This window comes from Lycorma delicatula, chromosome 2 (assembly GCF_047948215.1).
Source record: "Lycorma delicatula isolate Av1 chromosome 2, ASM4794821v1, whole genome shotgun sequence".
Classification (NCBI taxonomy): domain Eukaryota; kingdom Metazoa; phylum Arthropoda; class Insecta; order Hemiptera; family Fulgoridae; genus Lycorma; species Lycorma delicatula.
The window spans coordinates 131,020,477-131,039,144 of record NC_134456.1 but is presented as its reverse complement, the minus strand read 5'-3'; the positions used below and the strand labels follow the sequence as shown (position 1 = coordinate 131,039,144).

At 27.3% G+C, this 18,668-nt stretch overlaps 1 protein-coding gene across 1 annotated transcript in view; it reads right to left on the bottom strand.

The window, feature by feature from the left end:
• The window catches only part of pod1 (coronin), an 80,581-nt gene that overhangs the window by 7,153 nt on the left and 54,760 nt on the right, over positions 1-18,668 (bottom strand). Inside the window, exons 20-23 of the mRNA XM_075356260.1 lie at positions 13,722-13,857; positions 9,201-9,328; positions 6,127-6,210; positions 3,647-3,747 (exon numbers count right to left, since the gene is read on the bottom strand). Of these exons, the coding sequence (XP_075212375.1) occupies positions 3,739-3,747; positions 6,127-6,210; positions 9,201-9,328; positions 13,722-13,857 (357 nt within the window). The 3' untranslated portion in view covers positions 3,647-3,738. The remainder of the gene's footprint in view (positions 1-3,646; positions 3,748-6,126; positions 6,211-9,200; positions 9,329-13,721; positions 13,858-18,668) is intronic.

The following is an 18,668-nucleotide window of genomic DNA, read 5'->3' as shown; positions in this document are numbered from 1 at the left end:
AAATACATTAATATAAAAATATTATAAAAAAATATTAATGTTAAAAGATATTTCAATGGTGAAAAAAATACACATATATGTAACCTACAAAGGGATTACACCATATCACCTCATTTGCTTAAGCAAGAAACGTACAGTAACCTTGTTAGTAGTGATTAAAAAATATATATATATTAATATAACCTATTAAAAATAATAAAATAGTTTTATTCATATAAAACAGTTAATATGTAAAAATTATTTAAGTTTTACTTATACTTAAAAATTCCTTGTATGTGAATGTATAACATAACAAATAAAACCCTAAACAAAAATTAATATATACCTATAAAGACTAGATAAAGGATAAATATCAACATAAATAAATAAGGTAATTCTAAAATATCACTATTTTACACAAACAAACAACATTATAAAATTCAACATATATATAATTTTATATATAGCTGTAAAAAAAGAAGAATGTAAGACATGTTCTTAAAGCAAATTTACTTTAAATGCCTTCCATTAAAATAAGAAAAATTTCTAAGTATATCACTAAGAAATTAAGTGGAAATGTAATTAAGCATTTTACAGAATTTAAATAATAATTAAAAATTATAAATTCAAATGCATCAATTTACCAGACTTTTTAGAATTTATGCCTTTTATTTAAAAATGCGTTTCATTACAGAATGTACTCTGAAATAAATTATGATTTATTTATATAGAGATTAATAACAACAATTAAATAAAGAAAAAATTGAAATACCCACAGCAATATAAAATCTCAGTAAATTAAATCATAAAAATTAAATCAATTGATTATATAAAAAATTACTTTTTATGTGTTATATTAAGTATGCAATGACTTACATTACAACTCACTTCTGACAGAAAACTGAAAAAAGACTGTTCTTTTTTGATTATTAACATTTTTAATTCATAATATATCGATGAGAAAAGAAAAGAGTAATGATACCTTATAAAATTCAACAAAATATATTAACTTTTTTTTTTGTCTTCAGTCATTTGACTGGTTTGATGCAGCTCTCCAAGATTCCCCTTTTTTCTTTTAAGAAGCTTTATTAGTAATAGTGTATGTATCAGGCCAATTTATACATAAATTTAAACTGGTTTGATCCTTACAAATACCTACAGATACAGATTCTAGGCCAGAGACAAGTGTACTAGGCCAAAAGCTCCTTCTAAAGAATAACAAAGAAAAGTATTTGCTGATAAAATTATCAACAAAAATTTGATTATATTTAACCTGTATCCATAATAATATTTTCTCAAAACTAAGCCAATGCTGGCAATTAAATTAGTGTAATAGCTTCACTAATTTAATCTACACTTAATCAAATATAGGACTTTAAAAACAAAAAATGAATAAATAAATTTCTCATCAATCAATTTAAAGCAGTTTGATGATATAACTCTCTGAATTAAGATTATAATGTTGTAAATTTCCAAAACTTAATTAAATATTGCAGTTAAGTACAATATATAATAAAAAAAAATACAATATCAATTGATAGATATAAATTCACATATTGCAGTACCATTGTAGATTTAGAAAATAAATAAATGGTATAAAAATGGAATAATAAAAGAAAAGAAAACTGAAATATAATAGAAAATACAATTTATGTAGTATTCATACTTTTATCTAAGACAGAATACTACAATTATAACGAACTAATTATCATGAAATAAAAGAACATTGTTAATAAAATGGGTAACACTCCATTTCAATAAGTTAATCATATGTATAAATGCAAAAAATAGTTCCTTTTTTACATGCAAACAAGATAAAACACTATAATTTAAATTCTTCATTCAAAACATAATCGGACAATATTAAACAATTAATTAAATTCAAAGTAATGTAATTAAACTAATGAAAACTATTAAGAGATTTCAACTGCTGTAAGTAAATCAAACAAATGACAGAAAAAATCAAGTATAATATTTCTTAAACAAAATTTTTTTTTTCCTGGACAGCAATAAGCTGCATTAATAATAAGTTACTAAATTGTTCCAAAAACAAGCATGAGATTTCTTAATGAGAATCAAGCAGTCACTGATTTTCAGTATTAAGAAATGAACACATCAAAGTATGAATTATATATATATTTTTTTTACTATATTCTAATGATCTAAATGTTAAAAATAAACATCAATAATGAGATTACATTGAACTTACGAACTAAGCTGATTACAATGGAGAATTAGCATGAAAATTTGTATATGAAGCATTAGAGAAAATATATTCAGGATACTAAATCTAAAATAAAGTAAATGAGATAATAATAATAATAAAATAGACTGATTACAAAGGAATGTTCACTTGACAGAAAATTTCTATTCCTGTATTCAATTTTTTCTAAGCTTCAACTTTTAATTAAAGTATAGCTTGCATTTGGAACAACATGAAAAAAAAACATCTACTGTTTTGTTTTTAATAAATATTTTATGGGTGAAGGATTCTTTATAAGGTTTAAAAACCCAGTGTTGAATTAATATTTAAATAAAAGAGTCCATATAAGAACATATATAATAAGTTGTATAATTAATACAATAAACATAACATTTCTATGTATTTTTACTATTCTAATGTAACAAAAAAACTAAAATGAACTCTAAAAAAGTAGTTAAAAAAATTAACATTACTAAATCATTAACTTGATAGAAAAAATCAAAAACAAATTTCAAACGCACATGTTTAAAAAACATTAAAATTTTCAATCATGCTATATTATCACAATTATTATATACTTATTTTTTTCTCATTTAAAGAATTCGACTTATATAAAATGGAAAAAAATTGTTATAATACTAACAGTTTTAAGTTATACTAATATCATGAATTAATTTGATTTAATTATAATTTCTAATTAATATTAATTCATCATAAATGCATTCAAACAGACCATATAAAAGTAAATACTATACTAAATTCATGGAAAATTCACTGCACAAAATTTTCTTTTTGTAGTAAATTAATTTAAATCATGTTGAATGTATAATAAACAACTCTATATGAATAATGAGAATACAGTTGATATGCACTAAAGAAAAAATAACTCAGAAAGATCTAATTTATGTAACCAAGAATTTAACTATGGTAGAACACAAAAAATTTAGAGATCATTTAAATTTTTCTTTCATACGGTAACATTTCAAAATTGCATAGAGAAATATATTTTTACCACACTAAAAACATTAAATTGAAAATCTTAAGTTTTATTTGTACTGGTAAAAATTTAACAATTATTATGGCATACTAAAGCAAAATGAATTACAAAAATTGTAATCTCAAAAATTCATCTATATTAAAAAATGGTATAAAAACATAATATAAATATGTTGAGAAAAATCTGCTATATTATAAATTCATTGTATAAAAAGCATTCAACTAACTAATAATAATATGGCACTCAAAATTGTTTTCATTAAATGTAAGCAAGGCAATATTCAGAATTTTTAACACCATTTTTACACTATAGTCATTCACATTTTACTTCAATAAAATCTTTTTTTTCAGCACCAAATATGACTTCAAAAATAAATAATATAATAAAAAAAGTTTAATTATCCAGAACCAAGAAAGTGAATAAAAATAAAATAATAATATAAATCTATAAGATCCAAAAGCGCTTACCAGTAAGTGAGAATACCATATTACACAACCTGGATGGACACATTCATTATTCAGCAATGGATAAAGCACCCCTTCTTAATTTTTTTTAAATTTTATTCATCCTAGTAAAAGCAAAGAAAAAAATTATTAACACTTCTATATATACGTATAAATAAATATATAATCAACACCGTATAACTCTATATTGATGACTGTCAACATCAATATTGATTCATGAACTTTCAGAGTACCAAATATTCAATTGAGAGATGTCTTTTGGTTCTTAGCTCATTACCAGGATCAATCTTGAATTATAATTAAGTTATTCTAAACAGTTATTGAATTACATTTTTAAATAGAAGATTCTCAAAAACTATTTATAAACAAATAAAACTGTATGACTCAATGCAGTCATATACATTAGAAGAAGAATTAGGAAGGCTAAATATAAAAAAATTGAAATTAAAAAGAATTTTAAAAAAATAAATAAATAAACACTAATAATATTAAACAGTAAATAACCAATACTTACAAAACACCAAAAAAAGCATTTCTAATTGTGTTAATAAAATAAAAATAAAATGAAACATATACTAAGAAGATATGCAAAATATGATAAGACACAAGTTGAAAGTTTTAAGTTAGTTTAGGAACAGTTTAAACCTCTTAATAATCCCATTAAGACTGGCCATCATGTACTGACACCAGCTTCTTAAGTAGTGTTGAACATAAATGAATTTATACAACAAAGACAAGAGATAAGACAGCAGATAAGCCTTTAACCAATCAAAAATATTAACAATAAACAAAACTTAAGACAAAATAACTGTTGATTTATTTTGAATAGAAAAATTTTCATTAAAAATATTTTTAACAAGTTTGAAATTTTAAGAAGGCTATTAAATTGTTGTTCCACTACAGTTATTCAACAATAAATGTTGCCTATCATTGTTAAAAATAAATTACCAACTATCTAATCCCTTTTTACCGACAGACACATTAGTTATTTTTTGCAGTTTCCACGCAATTTTTTTTAAGCAGTAAAATTGACCCAGAAAAATTAAATTAAATTAAAATTAAGCGGAGAATTGATCACAGTCAATTTCCTTGGTCTTTGTTACTTTTAAATCAAATGATTTTTTCTTTTAGTTTACCACACATATCCTAAATTATAATAATTATTCTTACAAATCAAATGTATAGATGCTTCTGCTAAACAATCATTTATTTAATAATCAAATTGTACATTTACTTCAAGATTTTTATTCGTTTCTAAATGGTTTAGCAGCATTTTATATTAAAAACATAACCTATTATATAATTAATGTATTAATAATATTTAACGTAAAAAAAGAAAAAACTGCATCTGGTTACTTCAATTTTTGATTATAGACATACAGTAGTCAAATTTTATGGGTCAGCTCTCAGAATAATGAATAACATAGCCAACAAAACACTTTCAACAACCTCTAAATGTTACAGAAAAAATCTTCCTGTTCATAATTTTGTATTTGAATTTAAATTGGTAAGTATAATATTTATCATGTTTAAACCTATTATTATTCTTATCATTATTTTACTTTATTGCATCATTATGTAAATATATTATTATTATTATTACAGCAATAATTAATTAATCAGTACACCTGCTTATTAGTGTAAAGCTTGCAATAATTAAAATATCTACATTATTTCCTATGTTCAGTATTTTGTGATTAAAAACTGATGTTCTACCACAAAATATAACATTGAATTTTCATTTTTCTAAGCTCTAATATGCGTGTAGAAATACTCAAGCATTTCTAATGATTTAATATCAAGTTTCATTTAATATGCAATAATATATTGTTATAACTGAAAGTGGCTGAAGATGATGATGCAATTATGAAAATAGTTTAAAAATTCAAAAACTGGGTTTTATAACTCTATTTAGAGATTCATTATTTGTATCAATATACTCAAGGTGTGAGGCTAAGAAATTGCAAATACTTGTCTTTAGTACTTCATAGCAAACATTTATTGGTTCTATTAGTGATAAATACACACATTCATTTTTTACATAAACTCACAACATTTTTTATCCTTAATTTTTTTCATGGTTTAAACTCTATATATTGCAATTTTCTCCCTTTTTACTTAAAAATAGCATTGACTGCTATAATGATTAGCCACTAAAACACATGAGGAAATATGTTATGAGAGATGTGGAACATAGAAATTTGGCTTCCTAGAGAAATCCTAGAGAAATACCAGGAAGAGTGCTAAACAATAAATGACTTTCAAATACTCATCAAAATAAAAAAAATTCATTTATCACCAAAAAAAAAAGGAATGATAATTTTCTTTTGTGTGGCAATACTTTTCAACGTACACAAATGTAGCTAAATGAAAAATCACCAAATTTTATTTTAAGTTTAAAACTAGTCATTAAATAAGAAAGTTTTAAAAAATCAATTAAGAAGTAATTCTGCATTGCACTGTAATGCATGTAACTCACTCACCCATTCTCTTTCATCAACTCCTTCCATTTTATCTTGCTCGAGTTTCATATTAACTTCAACACGACTGCTAATTAATCGCTGAATCTGAAAAAGTAAAATTATGATTCTTAAAAATGAACACTTAGCAAACATTACATTACTGAGTCAATTCATAAAAACACCACTACAAATCATTTGCTCAATAAATTATATAAATCTAAATCTACTCTTCTTTTAAGCCCTTCTAACCAATATAAACAAAGTGTCTCATTTTCAGCCAGGGGTCCATCAGTACAGATTATAAGATACATAATTTTCAAACTTCTCATCAATTTGCAATTGCTTACTAATATTTCTGCACTCGCTATCTAATTTTTATGTTAATACTTTACATGTTCTTTAATAAAATATGCCAGTTTCATATGCCATTAGAGAAAATGTAAGATTAAACCGCTAAGCCATTGACATCTACAATGTTCAGTTTATTACAACACTTTTCTTTTATGTAATTCATTTGCACTTTGTTCAGTTAATAATGTGATTTTTTTTTTCAATTACAAAACAGTACTAATTATTTGTTTTTTAACATTTTTAAATTTTGGATATAATAGATACATTAATAAAATTCATTACTTTGTAACTCAAATAAAAATTTTATACGAAAACTCAAATTTTCATCAGTAGCTTATGAGTCAGAATTTTGTTTACACTTTTAAGTTAAAAAAAATCAATGCACAGACCAGTTCAACAGTTACAAATACTTTAGCAATTAGTGTAATTAATTTTTTATCTTTAATTTATTTTTCTTATTATGACATCAAGTTACATAAGTGTACTCAGAATGATTATCATATAAATAAAAACGCGAATAAACATCACAAATAAAATTTAAAAAAAAATGCTTCTTTACTTAGATGATAAAATACTACAAACCTTACATATAAATAAAATTCAAATAAAACAGCGCTTCATTATTTATAAAATAGTAAGATTAATGTTCACAATTTCAAAAACTATTTACTAATACTTGAAAATTTTACAGGTTTTGCATAGCTGGATAAAAAAAAAAACACATTTTGTTAGTATATAATATATTAAATGTTTTGGTAGCATAATATAGGATAAAGAATCAAAATAACCAATATTAAGTTAAATTTTTGGCAAAGGACAAAAAACTATATTTTCATTAAAACGGGTCAGTAGGGCTTGGAATAAAATTTATATTTTTAACCTAATGAGGAATATTTGTGCAAAATTTTAGGCTGTACAATTTACCAGGTATTTAAAAAAAAACTGAAGATTAAAATTAGGGATTGGTTATTCCAATCCTCATGTTTGGATATTCAATTTTGTTTCACATTCAATAATAATAATAAATAAAATAGAATATTTTTTTTTTAAATAAGGGCTATTTTTACTTAAATTAGTTTAATAATAATTTTAAAAGTAAAAAACAAAATTCATTACATTGAAGGAAATCAATTGGCCAATTGTTAAATAATCAAGGAAAATTTACGATAAAATATCAGGAATATTTTAACATTAATAAATACAGTTCTCAAATTTTGCTTAAAGAAGAAAAACTAAAAATACTTAACAATAAAATCATAAGTTATTGTAAATAACAGCCCTACTCAATCAAAAAATTATACTAATAAAACAAGAAATCAGTTTGACTGAATAAGTCAAACTGAGCATGTTCTTCTACTAAGTAGAAAGAAATAAATGAAAGCAAAGTGGTAGTGATGACAGATGACAAGACATAGTCTTTTTCAGTCTCTAGAAGAGAAAACATTAACCAATTGATGACAGTTGAAAAACAAATACCAAATACTGTGGTATCAAACGTTAACTATAAAAAAAACCTTGAAAAAGATAGGCACAGATTGATATAAATCCATGGTGTACAGGGAAAGCAATCAGAATGGATTAAATATCTTGCAAAAGCGCAAAGAAATTTAACAGTATGGAAAAATTCTATACACATCATGGGATTACCCCATGATAGAAACAAAATAGAAACTGACACTCCTGATTTTGAATGTTTCAAAGCGAAAGTGCTTCATGGTGATCATATTTTTGATATCTTTGAAACTGGCAATTACTACAGAAAAAAACAGATATCATGCCTGTGTTCAACTTAATTATTCCTACACTGTTACAGACGTAAAGCACTATCTGGGCATGGTGTTGTAATAAATTAATATAAAAATAAAGAATTACACAATTTTAAAATAAAAGCCTTATTAACTTAGTATTTCCATAGAAAAATATAGATGTAGTTTAACTTAATTTTTTTAAAGTTATGTTTTAAAGAGCTAAAAGGAATTAACAAAAATAAGTTTTTGAACCAGTTTTTGCACAAAATTAGCAAGGAGATAGGTTTGTTAAATAGTTATTATTAATTGCATGCTAAGTTATTAACATACAGCTTATTAATTAGCAAAAATTAATCTACTCTTTTAAAAGAAGTTGGTTAACCTTATTTTGAAGATTTAGCTTCAATACTTTCCTATCTGTTTTTTGGCATATTTTTTTACAAGCTTTTATTGTGTTAGAGGTTTTAAGTTTACTTTCATTTTATAAATAACTCCTTTTAAAGTGCTTTATAGCGGTTAAACCATTAATCAAAAACATTAACTCACATGAGTTCTATTCCTTCCATTAAAATTATCTTTAACATAATTACATAAAATGTAATGAAACATTTTTGATTGGTTTCTGATTGGTTAGTTAGGACATTGGCAATTTTAAACTCAAACCTATATTGCAGAAAAATTGTTTTGATTTAAACTATATTTTCCAAAATAAGAATTCAATTTGTTAATTATTTTGATCAAATACAATTTTACCATCAGAAATGTAATTGAATTTACTTTAATTCAATTTCCTCAACAAAGGGAAATTGGTGATTTTCATCCTACATCCTTCAATTAAATAATTTGGTAGAATAATACACACACTGTTCACATTTTACATTTTCAATTTACTAATTTTCATACTGATTAATAATACACAGAAATCCATTTTTAACAGCTGCCATTCTTACACCAATAAATTAACAGAACAAAAACATTACGTTCAGATGATGTTACCTCATCCTGCTTTTGTTTTGTTGATGAATCTGAATTCCAAGAAGGTTTAGGGAAAGCAGGCACTGGTTTGCTTGCTGCTGCTGGAGATTGAGCTGGATTAGTAGGAGTATTACTTTGTGCATCAGATACTGTTAAAATAAATAAAAGATTAATAACTAAATTAATTTTATGTAATTATTACAACATTACAAAATATGCATAAAGTTTCACAATGGTGTCTATGTATTTCACGTAAGTCAAAATAAGCAAAAATGAATACAGAATGTACCCCTAGGTAAACATTTTTTAAACTATTTTTTTTAACTATACTTTTTAAAACAAAAAGAGCAAATTTTAAGGTAAACAAAAAAATCTTAATGACCTGAACAATTTCAGTTAATGAAGCAAAGCCATTTTAGTTCTGTTATTAGACAATACATCATTGTTTTATCTTTCAACATGACAGTCATCAACATTTTAAGACAGCCAATAGTAGCATAGAGTGACATTTATACACATCTTTTGCAAATTATTACTAATAATTTAAAAGCTCAGTAGTAATAATAATAAACACAAATTCAAATTTGCTCATGCATAAATTGTTCCTAAGAAAAAATTATTTATTTAGCACACTATATACAGTATATAAATTATATTAACATTTTCCTCTTATAATGACACTTTATTTCATTTATTTTCTAAGCAATAAGCAGTAAATGCCTAATTTCAGTCAGTCTATGATAAAGATGAATTTTGTAAAATATTAAAAATGCTGTGCCTGGCAAATTCAAATTGAACACTTTCCTTTTTAGCATCATCATCATAATATGGTTTTATAATAATAATAATTTTATTATATTTATAATTTGTATTTTTATAATAAAATAATAATTTTAAAAATTATTTATATAATTATTACATATTATATTTAACAAGAGCATTTAACGCAACACAATATGGAATCAAGGATTTAAGGAACAGGAAAGTACAGAAGATGCTGCTTCTTAGAATCACTGAGTAATTGAATCAGTCAGATTATCGAGTCATTTTTCTAAAACCCAAACAAAAATAAGGAAATTTGTAGAATTCTCTTCATGTAATTGAATCCAGAATCAGTTCACTGAATCAACATTATGTTATATACGCTTTCATTTTACTGTAATATCTGTATTTAATGTTTAAATTGATTACTTCCAGGATTACTCCCAAGTCATATCATACCATGGTCATGCCGCTAGCTGGCTAGAGATAAATAGCAAGTGCCAGAATGCCAATGGTAAAAGATGACAGACTAAATATGCATACATGCATATTTATACATGCAGTACACTTCAGGCCATTCAGTTTTCTACATTGTATATACTGTACATAGGATTTGATTCTTTGTTCAAATCTTTAGTTTTCTTTTTGCGTGTGCTTCAACTGTTGTTATTGTTCAGTGTTACGTTACTATTGTTTCATTGTGATCATATGTGACTTTTTTTTTTGTGTATTTAACATAACAAAATCTGTATTTAACTGTTTGTTTATTTTTTGTGTACTGTACTGAAATTTTTTGTGAATTTTGAAGCCATATCATAAATGTAAGGAATTAAATTTACATGAAAAATCAGAAGTTTTAAAAAATATGATAAACTTCCTAAATGCAGTTAGCGAGATGCTGTAACAACACTGGGACTCTCATATCATTAAAAGCAGCAAAGAATTGGAGGCTGCAGTCGCCCTAAATGAGAATGTGAACAGAAAGAGGAAACATGATGGAAAGAATGAAAACTTTGAATGCACTTTATTAAAGAGATTCACTGAGGTAAGAACAGTAAATGCACTTATCAGTCTTGTAATCTTAATGGTAAAAGCCAAGAATTTGCAGAAAAATTTGTTGATCATGATTTCAAACCAACAGAAGGTTGGCTTTCTTGTTGTAAAAAGAGAAGCCATCAATTCCAACCAAGAAGCCAACATGAATGGAGGATGCTACTGAAGTGGAGGGTTACAGGAAAAAAAAAGAAGTGTTTCTTGTGGGCAGATGAGGACTAATCGGCAGCAACTACCACATATACAATAAAATATTTCTGAAATTAATCTAATATCATATAAGTAGAGAAACGTAAATATTTAGATTTGTTATTTGATGTTAATTATTTGATTTGTTTCTTAGAGTTGGAAAAGGAAAAACTGTATTGTTTACAAGAAATCATTCAGCGAAAGATTGGATGCTGATCAACCTTCTGCAGACAAATGTAGTAAGAATGGCATTACCTAGATTTTAAAAACCTTCAAACCTTATATCTACAATTGCAATGAACTAGGGCTGAATTTCTCAATATTTCCTGGTTTTTCATTATGTTTTAAAAGAATTGACAACTTAGATGGTTAAAAGCAGAAAGACCACATAACAGATCTCCTCACTTGCAATATGAGTGGAAGTGATAAAAAAAACTCCTAGTTATAGGTAAATAAAAACATGATAGATGTTTCCATGGTGTTTTCCCTTACCTATAAACTACAATTCAAACAAAAATGTGTGGACGACATCTGATTTGAATTGATTAAATAGAATGAAAAATTAGTCAATCAGTAAAAAAAAATATCTTTAATTTTAGACAATTGTACAGCTTGTACATTAGCGAGTTATAATTTAAAAAGCATACAATTGTTATTTTTTACCATCGAATGCAATGCCTTTAATTCAGCCCTTTGATCACGGAATTGTAAAAACCCTGTAAAAGTTTTATGTAGAAAAAATATGAAGACATTCATTATGTATGAAAAATATGAATTCAACTGATAGATGAAGCCAGACAGAAGACTCCGAATGATATAGCAAAAAAGATTACACTTCTAGATGCATGCTACTCATGTTATGCAAAGCTTTACACAAATTAAAAATTTAAACCATTTAAAACTGCTTCAAAAAAGGTGGTTTAATTGAATCCAATGATATTGTGATATTGTGCTAATAAGTTTAATTGAAGATGTAGATGATAAACTTAATCAGTGGATCTCTATTGACAAGGGCATTGTTTGTCCTCCTACTACTGATGAAATTCTGTCTGAAATTATGAATGAAGGGCGGAGAGAGGAAGAGATTGAAGAAGCAGAGGAAGAACGGCCATAACCAACATCAATAAAAGAAATATACAATGTGTTCTACAGAAAAATTTGAAATTACACATGGGAAGACCAAAATGGTTCCAAGATTTTTATAAAGTGGATAATGATGCTTTGGAACACTATTAAAAAATTTACTTCGAAACAAAATAAGCAGTTATATGGAAATACAGAATAACTGAAATTTGTGTAGTCTATACATAAATTGCAGATTTGTTTTTTCTTAATTCATTAAATAAAACATTTTTATAAATTTGCATTTTTAATAGAATTTAATAGAATTGACTAAAACAAAAACACATGACAGTAAAGATAAGTTTTTGTTTTCCAATATTAGATTAGTTTGTTTTAATGTGTTATGTTTTCTAACTAAATACTGTACCTATTACGTATAAATAGTCATCGCCTTCATTTGCCTTTCAAATGAATGCAAATTTCATTTGCATTCATTTACATTTCATTCACTGCCTTACATTTTGTTTTTTGACCTTATTAGGCAATGTTTGTAAGCATACAGAAAAATGATCTTTGATGCTTAATTAAATCAACCGCTTTATTGACTAACTTTTGCTATGTACAAAAGTGATTCTAATAAGCGGCATTTAATGTATCTAAAAATGTAAAACGTGAAAATGTAAGCGGCATTTACTGTATCTAAAAATGTAAAACGTGAAAATGTAAGCGGCATTTACTGTATCTAAAAATGTAAAACGTGAAAATGTATCTTAAAGCCAATCTAGATTTATGAAACAGAACATGGATGGAACATTAACTTGATACAATTGAGAAAAAGGATTATACATAGTTTTAACACTCCTGGAATGTAAGGATTCCAACGTAGGGTCAAATATCTAAATTGGTTCAGCCGCTATAGTGGAACATTCAAACATACACCCAAAATATATTACACTCCTTTTTGGGCAGTCATGTAAAAAGAAGTATAAGAATAAACTATGGAGGAGGAAGAAATGTGGAGAGGTAATTACTTGAAGGTTATTTGTGGTGTACTTACAAACGGATCGATAAAATAATGAAAGAAGAATATTTATAAACATAGTATGTAAAATGTGATTAAAAAATTGCCATCATTTCATATGTTTAAATCTCAAAATCACTGAATTAAATATGTTATGAATTCACACATATGTGATGAAGATCTTTAGTCAATATATACAAGAATTATTTTTATGGAAATGTTTTATAATGACAAACAGCACTAGAATGTAGAAGAACAAAACTAAAACTAGAACAGAAGCAACATCTAATTACAGGGCAATAAGTCTAATATCTCAAAGAATTAGTTAAGCCATACAACATAAACTAATTCTTAACATCCAATCAATAATTAAATAAACCTAAATTAGAAAAAAAAATCCAAATACACAAAAGATTTCTTCAGAAAAGAATTGAAAGAAACAAAATAAAACTCACAATTCCCCATATTTTCTGGTTTGAGAGAAATACGAGAAGGCATTCGATTCATTCCAGAAAACCATTCTTCTGCAGTTAATGTTGGCTCCCATGTAACTTTAGTTGGAGGAAATAAATCATCTTGAAATAAATCGCTCTAAACAGAAATATAACACACAATGTTAAAATGTAACTTTAAAAATAATACATTAATCATAAACAAAACTACTTGATAGCATTTCATTAAAAAAATTTTGTTTTAATAATCTTCAATATATATATCTTAATGAAATTTAAACCTTCATAACACAGTAAACAGATAAATTGAACTTACTATATTAATTATAAGAATAAATTATCATGGGATCCCGTATTTAATTCTATGATTACATTAAAATAAATTGTCTTTATAGTGAATTTGTTAAAATTGTTACTTCCAGTACTGAACAGCAGAATTTGCATATTCATGCATAATAAATCATAATATTTACATAAAACTAACAATTTTAAAAATTGATTCTTGGAATTAATATGGTAAGTTTAATTTATTTATTTACCGTGTTTTGCTGGTTTAAATTTCATTTAATATTAAATTCTATTAGCACAGTGGCCAATATGTTAATGAATTATTTGATTTAAAAAAAAAATAAAATAAAATATATATATATAATAAGTAAAAATGATTTTAAGAATAAAGCGAAACTTTATACACAAACAAAATATACTGTGTCTTATGACATGATTTAAAAACAGTTTTAGAAAAATCAAGAAAAGATTTAAAATTTTGATAACATAAATAAAAATTTAATGAAAAAATAATTCTTAGTTCTTTAAATAGTACATTTTTACTACTTGTGTCAGTTATATACCAAAACTAATCAAATGGTTGCAGGTAACCTGACATAAGGCAAGACTGTCTCAATAGCTTTCTATTCTTTAAGAATAACAAATCTCATGCCAGCCTTCCTAAGAAAACTGAGGAGTCTTCCATTCTTTCCTTCAATGAGCAAAGTACAATGTTGGAGATCACCTTGCAGGCTCACTAAAATGTAGATGTTACATTCATTCCTATAAGTAACATCTTCACTCTTTTAATTTGTTACATTGTTTGCATAATACTTTGAAAAAGATAACAGACTGCTACTCTTGTACTTCAGTTATTTTATAATAATTTCAGCTATGACAAAGGTTAGGCTGACTGGAGAAATTAATGAACCCTCTTTTGTTAAAAAAAAAATTAATATATAATACGCACAACCTCCAGTCATCACGGAAAATCTTACATATATAAAAACCCATAATACACACATCAATGTATTAACATTGTCTTTTTTTTTCCAATGTAGATATTAATATGAAAACCCATTAAGTAGACATTGAAGACCAATAAAATCAAACCATTCAACTATAATCGTTTTACACATAGTACAATCATAATATTCCCATTAATGATAATGAAAGTACTTCTGTTGCCCATAAAAAAAACATTTTGGGTGTTTTATTAGGTGACAAGTTCTCTCTTGGGATGATCAAATGATTTTGTTTGTAACAAAATCAAAATCAAAGTGTTTTGCTTTGAAGCATCTTAATAAAACAATAATTTTTTCATCAATTCAAAGTTATTATGCTTATATATATATATACCCATTAAAATATATAATTATGTCTTGGGCTCTCTCAAAAAGTCAGATTAAGTTTTTAAGATGCAAAAATAGACAGTCATATCATTGTTTGATATCCGTAAGTATGAATCAAGTAAACCAATATTTACAAAATTAAATACGTACCTTTATGCTTATATTTATGAATATGTGATCTTTGCTAAAAGAATAGCCACTTAATCATAAAAAGTAATACCCACTCCTACTCTACCAAAAAATGGAACTGTTTTCATATAATCCAACCTAATACCTTGGCTTACAAGAAAGGCCTTTGATGCTTGTGTTTTTAGTTTTTGATAAATTGATTCTTATGTATTTTTTAGCGCTAAATCTGAAAATAACCTTAATTTTATTTATCATGTCAGGATTTTTCGCAAATTTCAAAATTTGTAAAAAGTTGAAAAATTGAGAAAATGTGATAAAATAAAATATATATAAAACATTTTTTTTAATAATAAATTAATATAATATATTGACTTTTTTTGGCTTATACTATGCATTCTTGTAGCTACACATTTCAGTGGTCTGAAGAGAAAGGAAAGGGGGGGTGATCAATGACCTTTAATTTCTAATGAAAATTGGCACAAAATAAGCCGAATTTCTATTATAGTGAATTTTGAAGTTGATTTATTTAATTAATAAATTTTTAATGAGGTACGTCATGCCTCTGGAAACCACTCCCCCTCTTCACCATCCTCAATGACAAAGTATGTAAGATACTTACAATTTTATTTCATGTGTCAAAGTTTCTTTAGATGGCTTTTACCCTGCTTCACACTTTTCCTTCTATGTTCTCTATAATGTTTATCTTGGTGTAACACCCAGCAACAGTCTGCCATCATCATTCCATGTTCCTTGATACCTCCTTTCCATTTCTTTCATGTCCCGATAAAATCTCACCCATCTGTTCGTTATGGCAGTCAGATTTTCAAGAAAATAGTCCACAAGTAAATTTAGGAAGTGAACCTTCAAGCTCATGCAATAGCCTACATGTTTATACTTCTGCAGCATCTCAACGACTGATTTGAAGTTCAGACCCTTCTTACTGCCCAGAAACTTGGTTATTATGTCTTTAAAGGCTCCCCAGGCTTCTTTTTCTGCCACTTCCATTTGTTTCTTAAAATTACCATCTTTGAAAAGTTTACTAATGTCAGGACCAGTCTAAAGATACCCTCCTCTTTTAGTTTGGCGGTTGATAAGACAGGAAATTTGTCACAGATGTATTTAAAACATTTACCTTCTTTTGGTAAGTCTTTGACAAATTGCTTCATCATCAAGGTAACTTGATATGCAGAGGTGAAAGGAGAACTTTATTCAGATCTGTGAGCGCTTTTCAGAGCACATTTTTGGTTCCAGGTTCTAATGAAGCTCTTTTTGGCCAATCTTTCCTTATCCAATGATTTTTCTGTCTCTGCTATCCCATTAACATAAAAAAACAAGGAAACTTTGTGTAACTTCCTTGCTGTCCTAGGAACATAGATATTATTACCCAAATCAATGTATGGTTAGTATGTTCGATGGGTATTGACAGATATGTATTCCCATTGCAAAGAAGAACAACTTTGAGACTTCTTTTGGACAAATCTATGAACAGTGTCCAATCAGTATTTTCATACAGAATATTAAAACGAGTCAAAAGTTCACATACATCAGTGCAGAAAACCTCCTTTTTTCCAAAAAAAATATGAAAGAAAATCCTATTCTCCATACCTAAACCACGAGAATGAGGTGCTAGCTGCTAGCAGGCACCTCTTGCAAGCTTTAAGCTTCAAACCAAATCGTTTGGTTCAGACTATAAATAAAGCTCTGGTGCACAGCTATCTCCGGATTAGTACTTCTCGATGTTATCTTCATTTACATCACTTGTGAAACCATCTATTTCAGGTAAATTTTCTGGTGGAATTGGCACTAGTATGTCTGGACAATGAGGAACCGGGCGTAAAGTGGAAGGTATATCTGGATAGACGATTCTTTTTTATTCTTCAAATTGAAACTGTGCACAGCAATTGAACAAAAGCAACAATCATTGGTGTGATTTCGTGGCTCTCGCCACACCATTGGAACTCCAAATCTGAATGCTTCTTGTTCACCCTTTGACCACCATCTAAGTCTTTCAACACACGTGTAGCAAACATAGTGGGGTGCCCAAGTTTTGTCTTGAGCTCCTATTTTCACTATGAGATACCATGAGGTACACTTGTTGAACAAAACTTATTATATTTATTTTTTGCCTTTCCACCATTAACTCACCACAAATGTAAGAAAAAGAATCTGCAAAATTTTTGCAGCCTTGTGAAGCCATTTTGAAAACAGAAAGTTTTTTTTATGGCCTGAAAATATATTTCCCCCCGATAAAAAAGCGTTATATCATGAAGGATTGGTTTTGCTTTGTCTGGCACCACCACCCCATCCGGTCACCCTAAAGCATAAGACTGAATGTTCATACCACAAACGGCTACTGTGCCTCAAAACGGATTAGCAACCAATAGTCTAATTAGCTCCTAGAGCTTACCTAACTGCGTGAGCGGAATAAGCGTAGTGCCCTACACCACTCTCTTGCAAGTCCCACTGCTCACTTGTCAGATATTACTAAAATGGGTGGGTAGGCATACTAAAATATATGACTTGTCAATAAATTAAAATTTATTCCGTCAAGGACAGCAATTTGCTGCCAGGCCTAGTTCGTCGAATACCAGCAAGTATCTGTCAACCATATTATAGCGCTTAGAGCTATGTTTGACTAATGGCCAGTCATTTCTCATGGTAGCTTCCTAAAGCAAGCGGTAGGAGTCCTATATCCCTTAAACTACTGATGCCAGTTGAAAAAAGCAACAGCATCAAGGAACTCCCACACACTCCAATAATGAGGCTCATGCCACACTGACTCGCCACTTATGATTAGCCAATTTTTCCCTTGACTTCTAAGTTCCAGTGAGGCCTGAGTTCTGGACCCCCAAGAGTTCGAATGGACCTGCCCGCAGATGCACAGCGCATCAGCTCATATCATGAGCTACCAGGATGGAAAAAAACTGGATTTATGCATGCTGATGATTCAAACAGCATTGATAGTAGTTGTGCAGTGCATGAGTGATGTGGATTTTATTGGCATGATGCCAATAAGCATGTTGCATCTTGTTAAGTCTTGTCACAGCCTGCCAAGCCAATTCTCCCACCATCTCATCATCTTCAACCCAAATCCCCCGCCGCCAATCTCTTCAGACCACTCAACTTGTTTAGCTATAAAAATGCACAGTATAAACCAAAGAAGAAAATATATTATATTAATTTATTATTAAAAAAAAAAAAA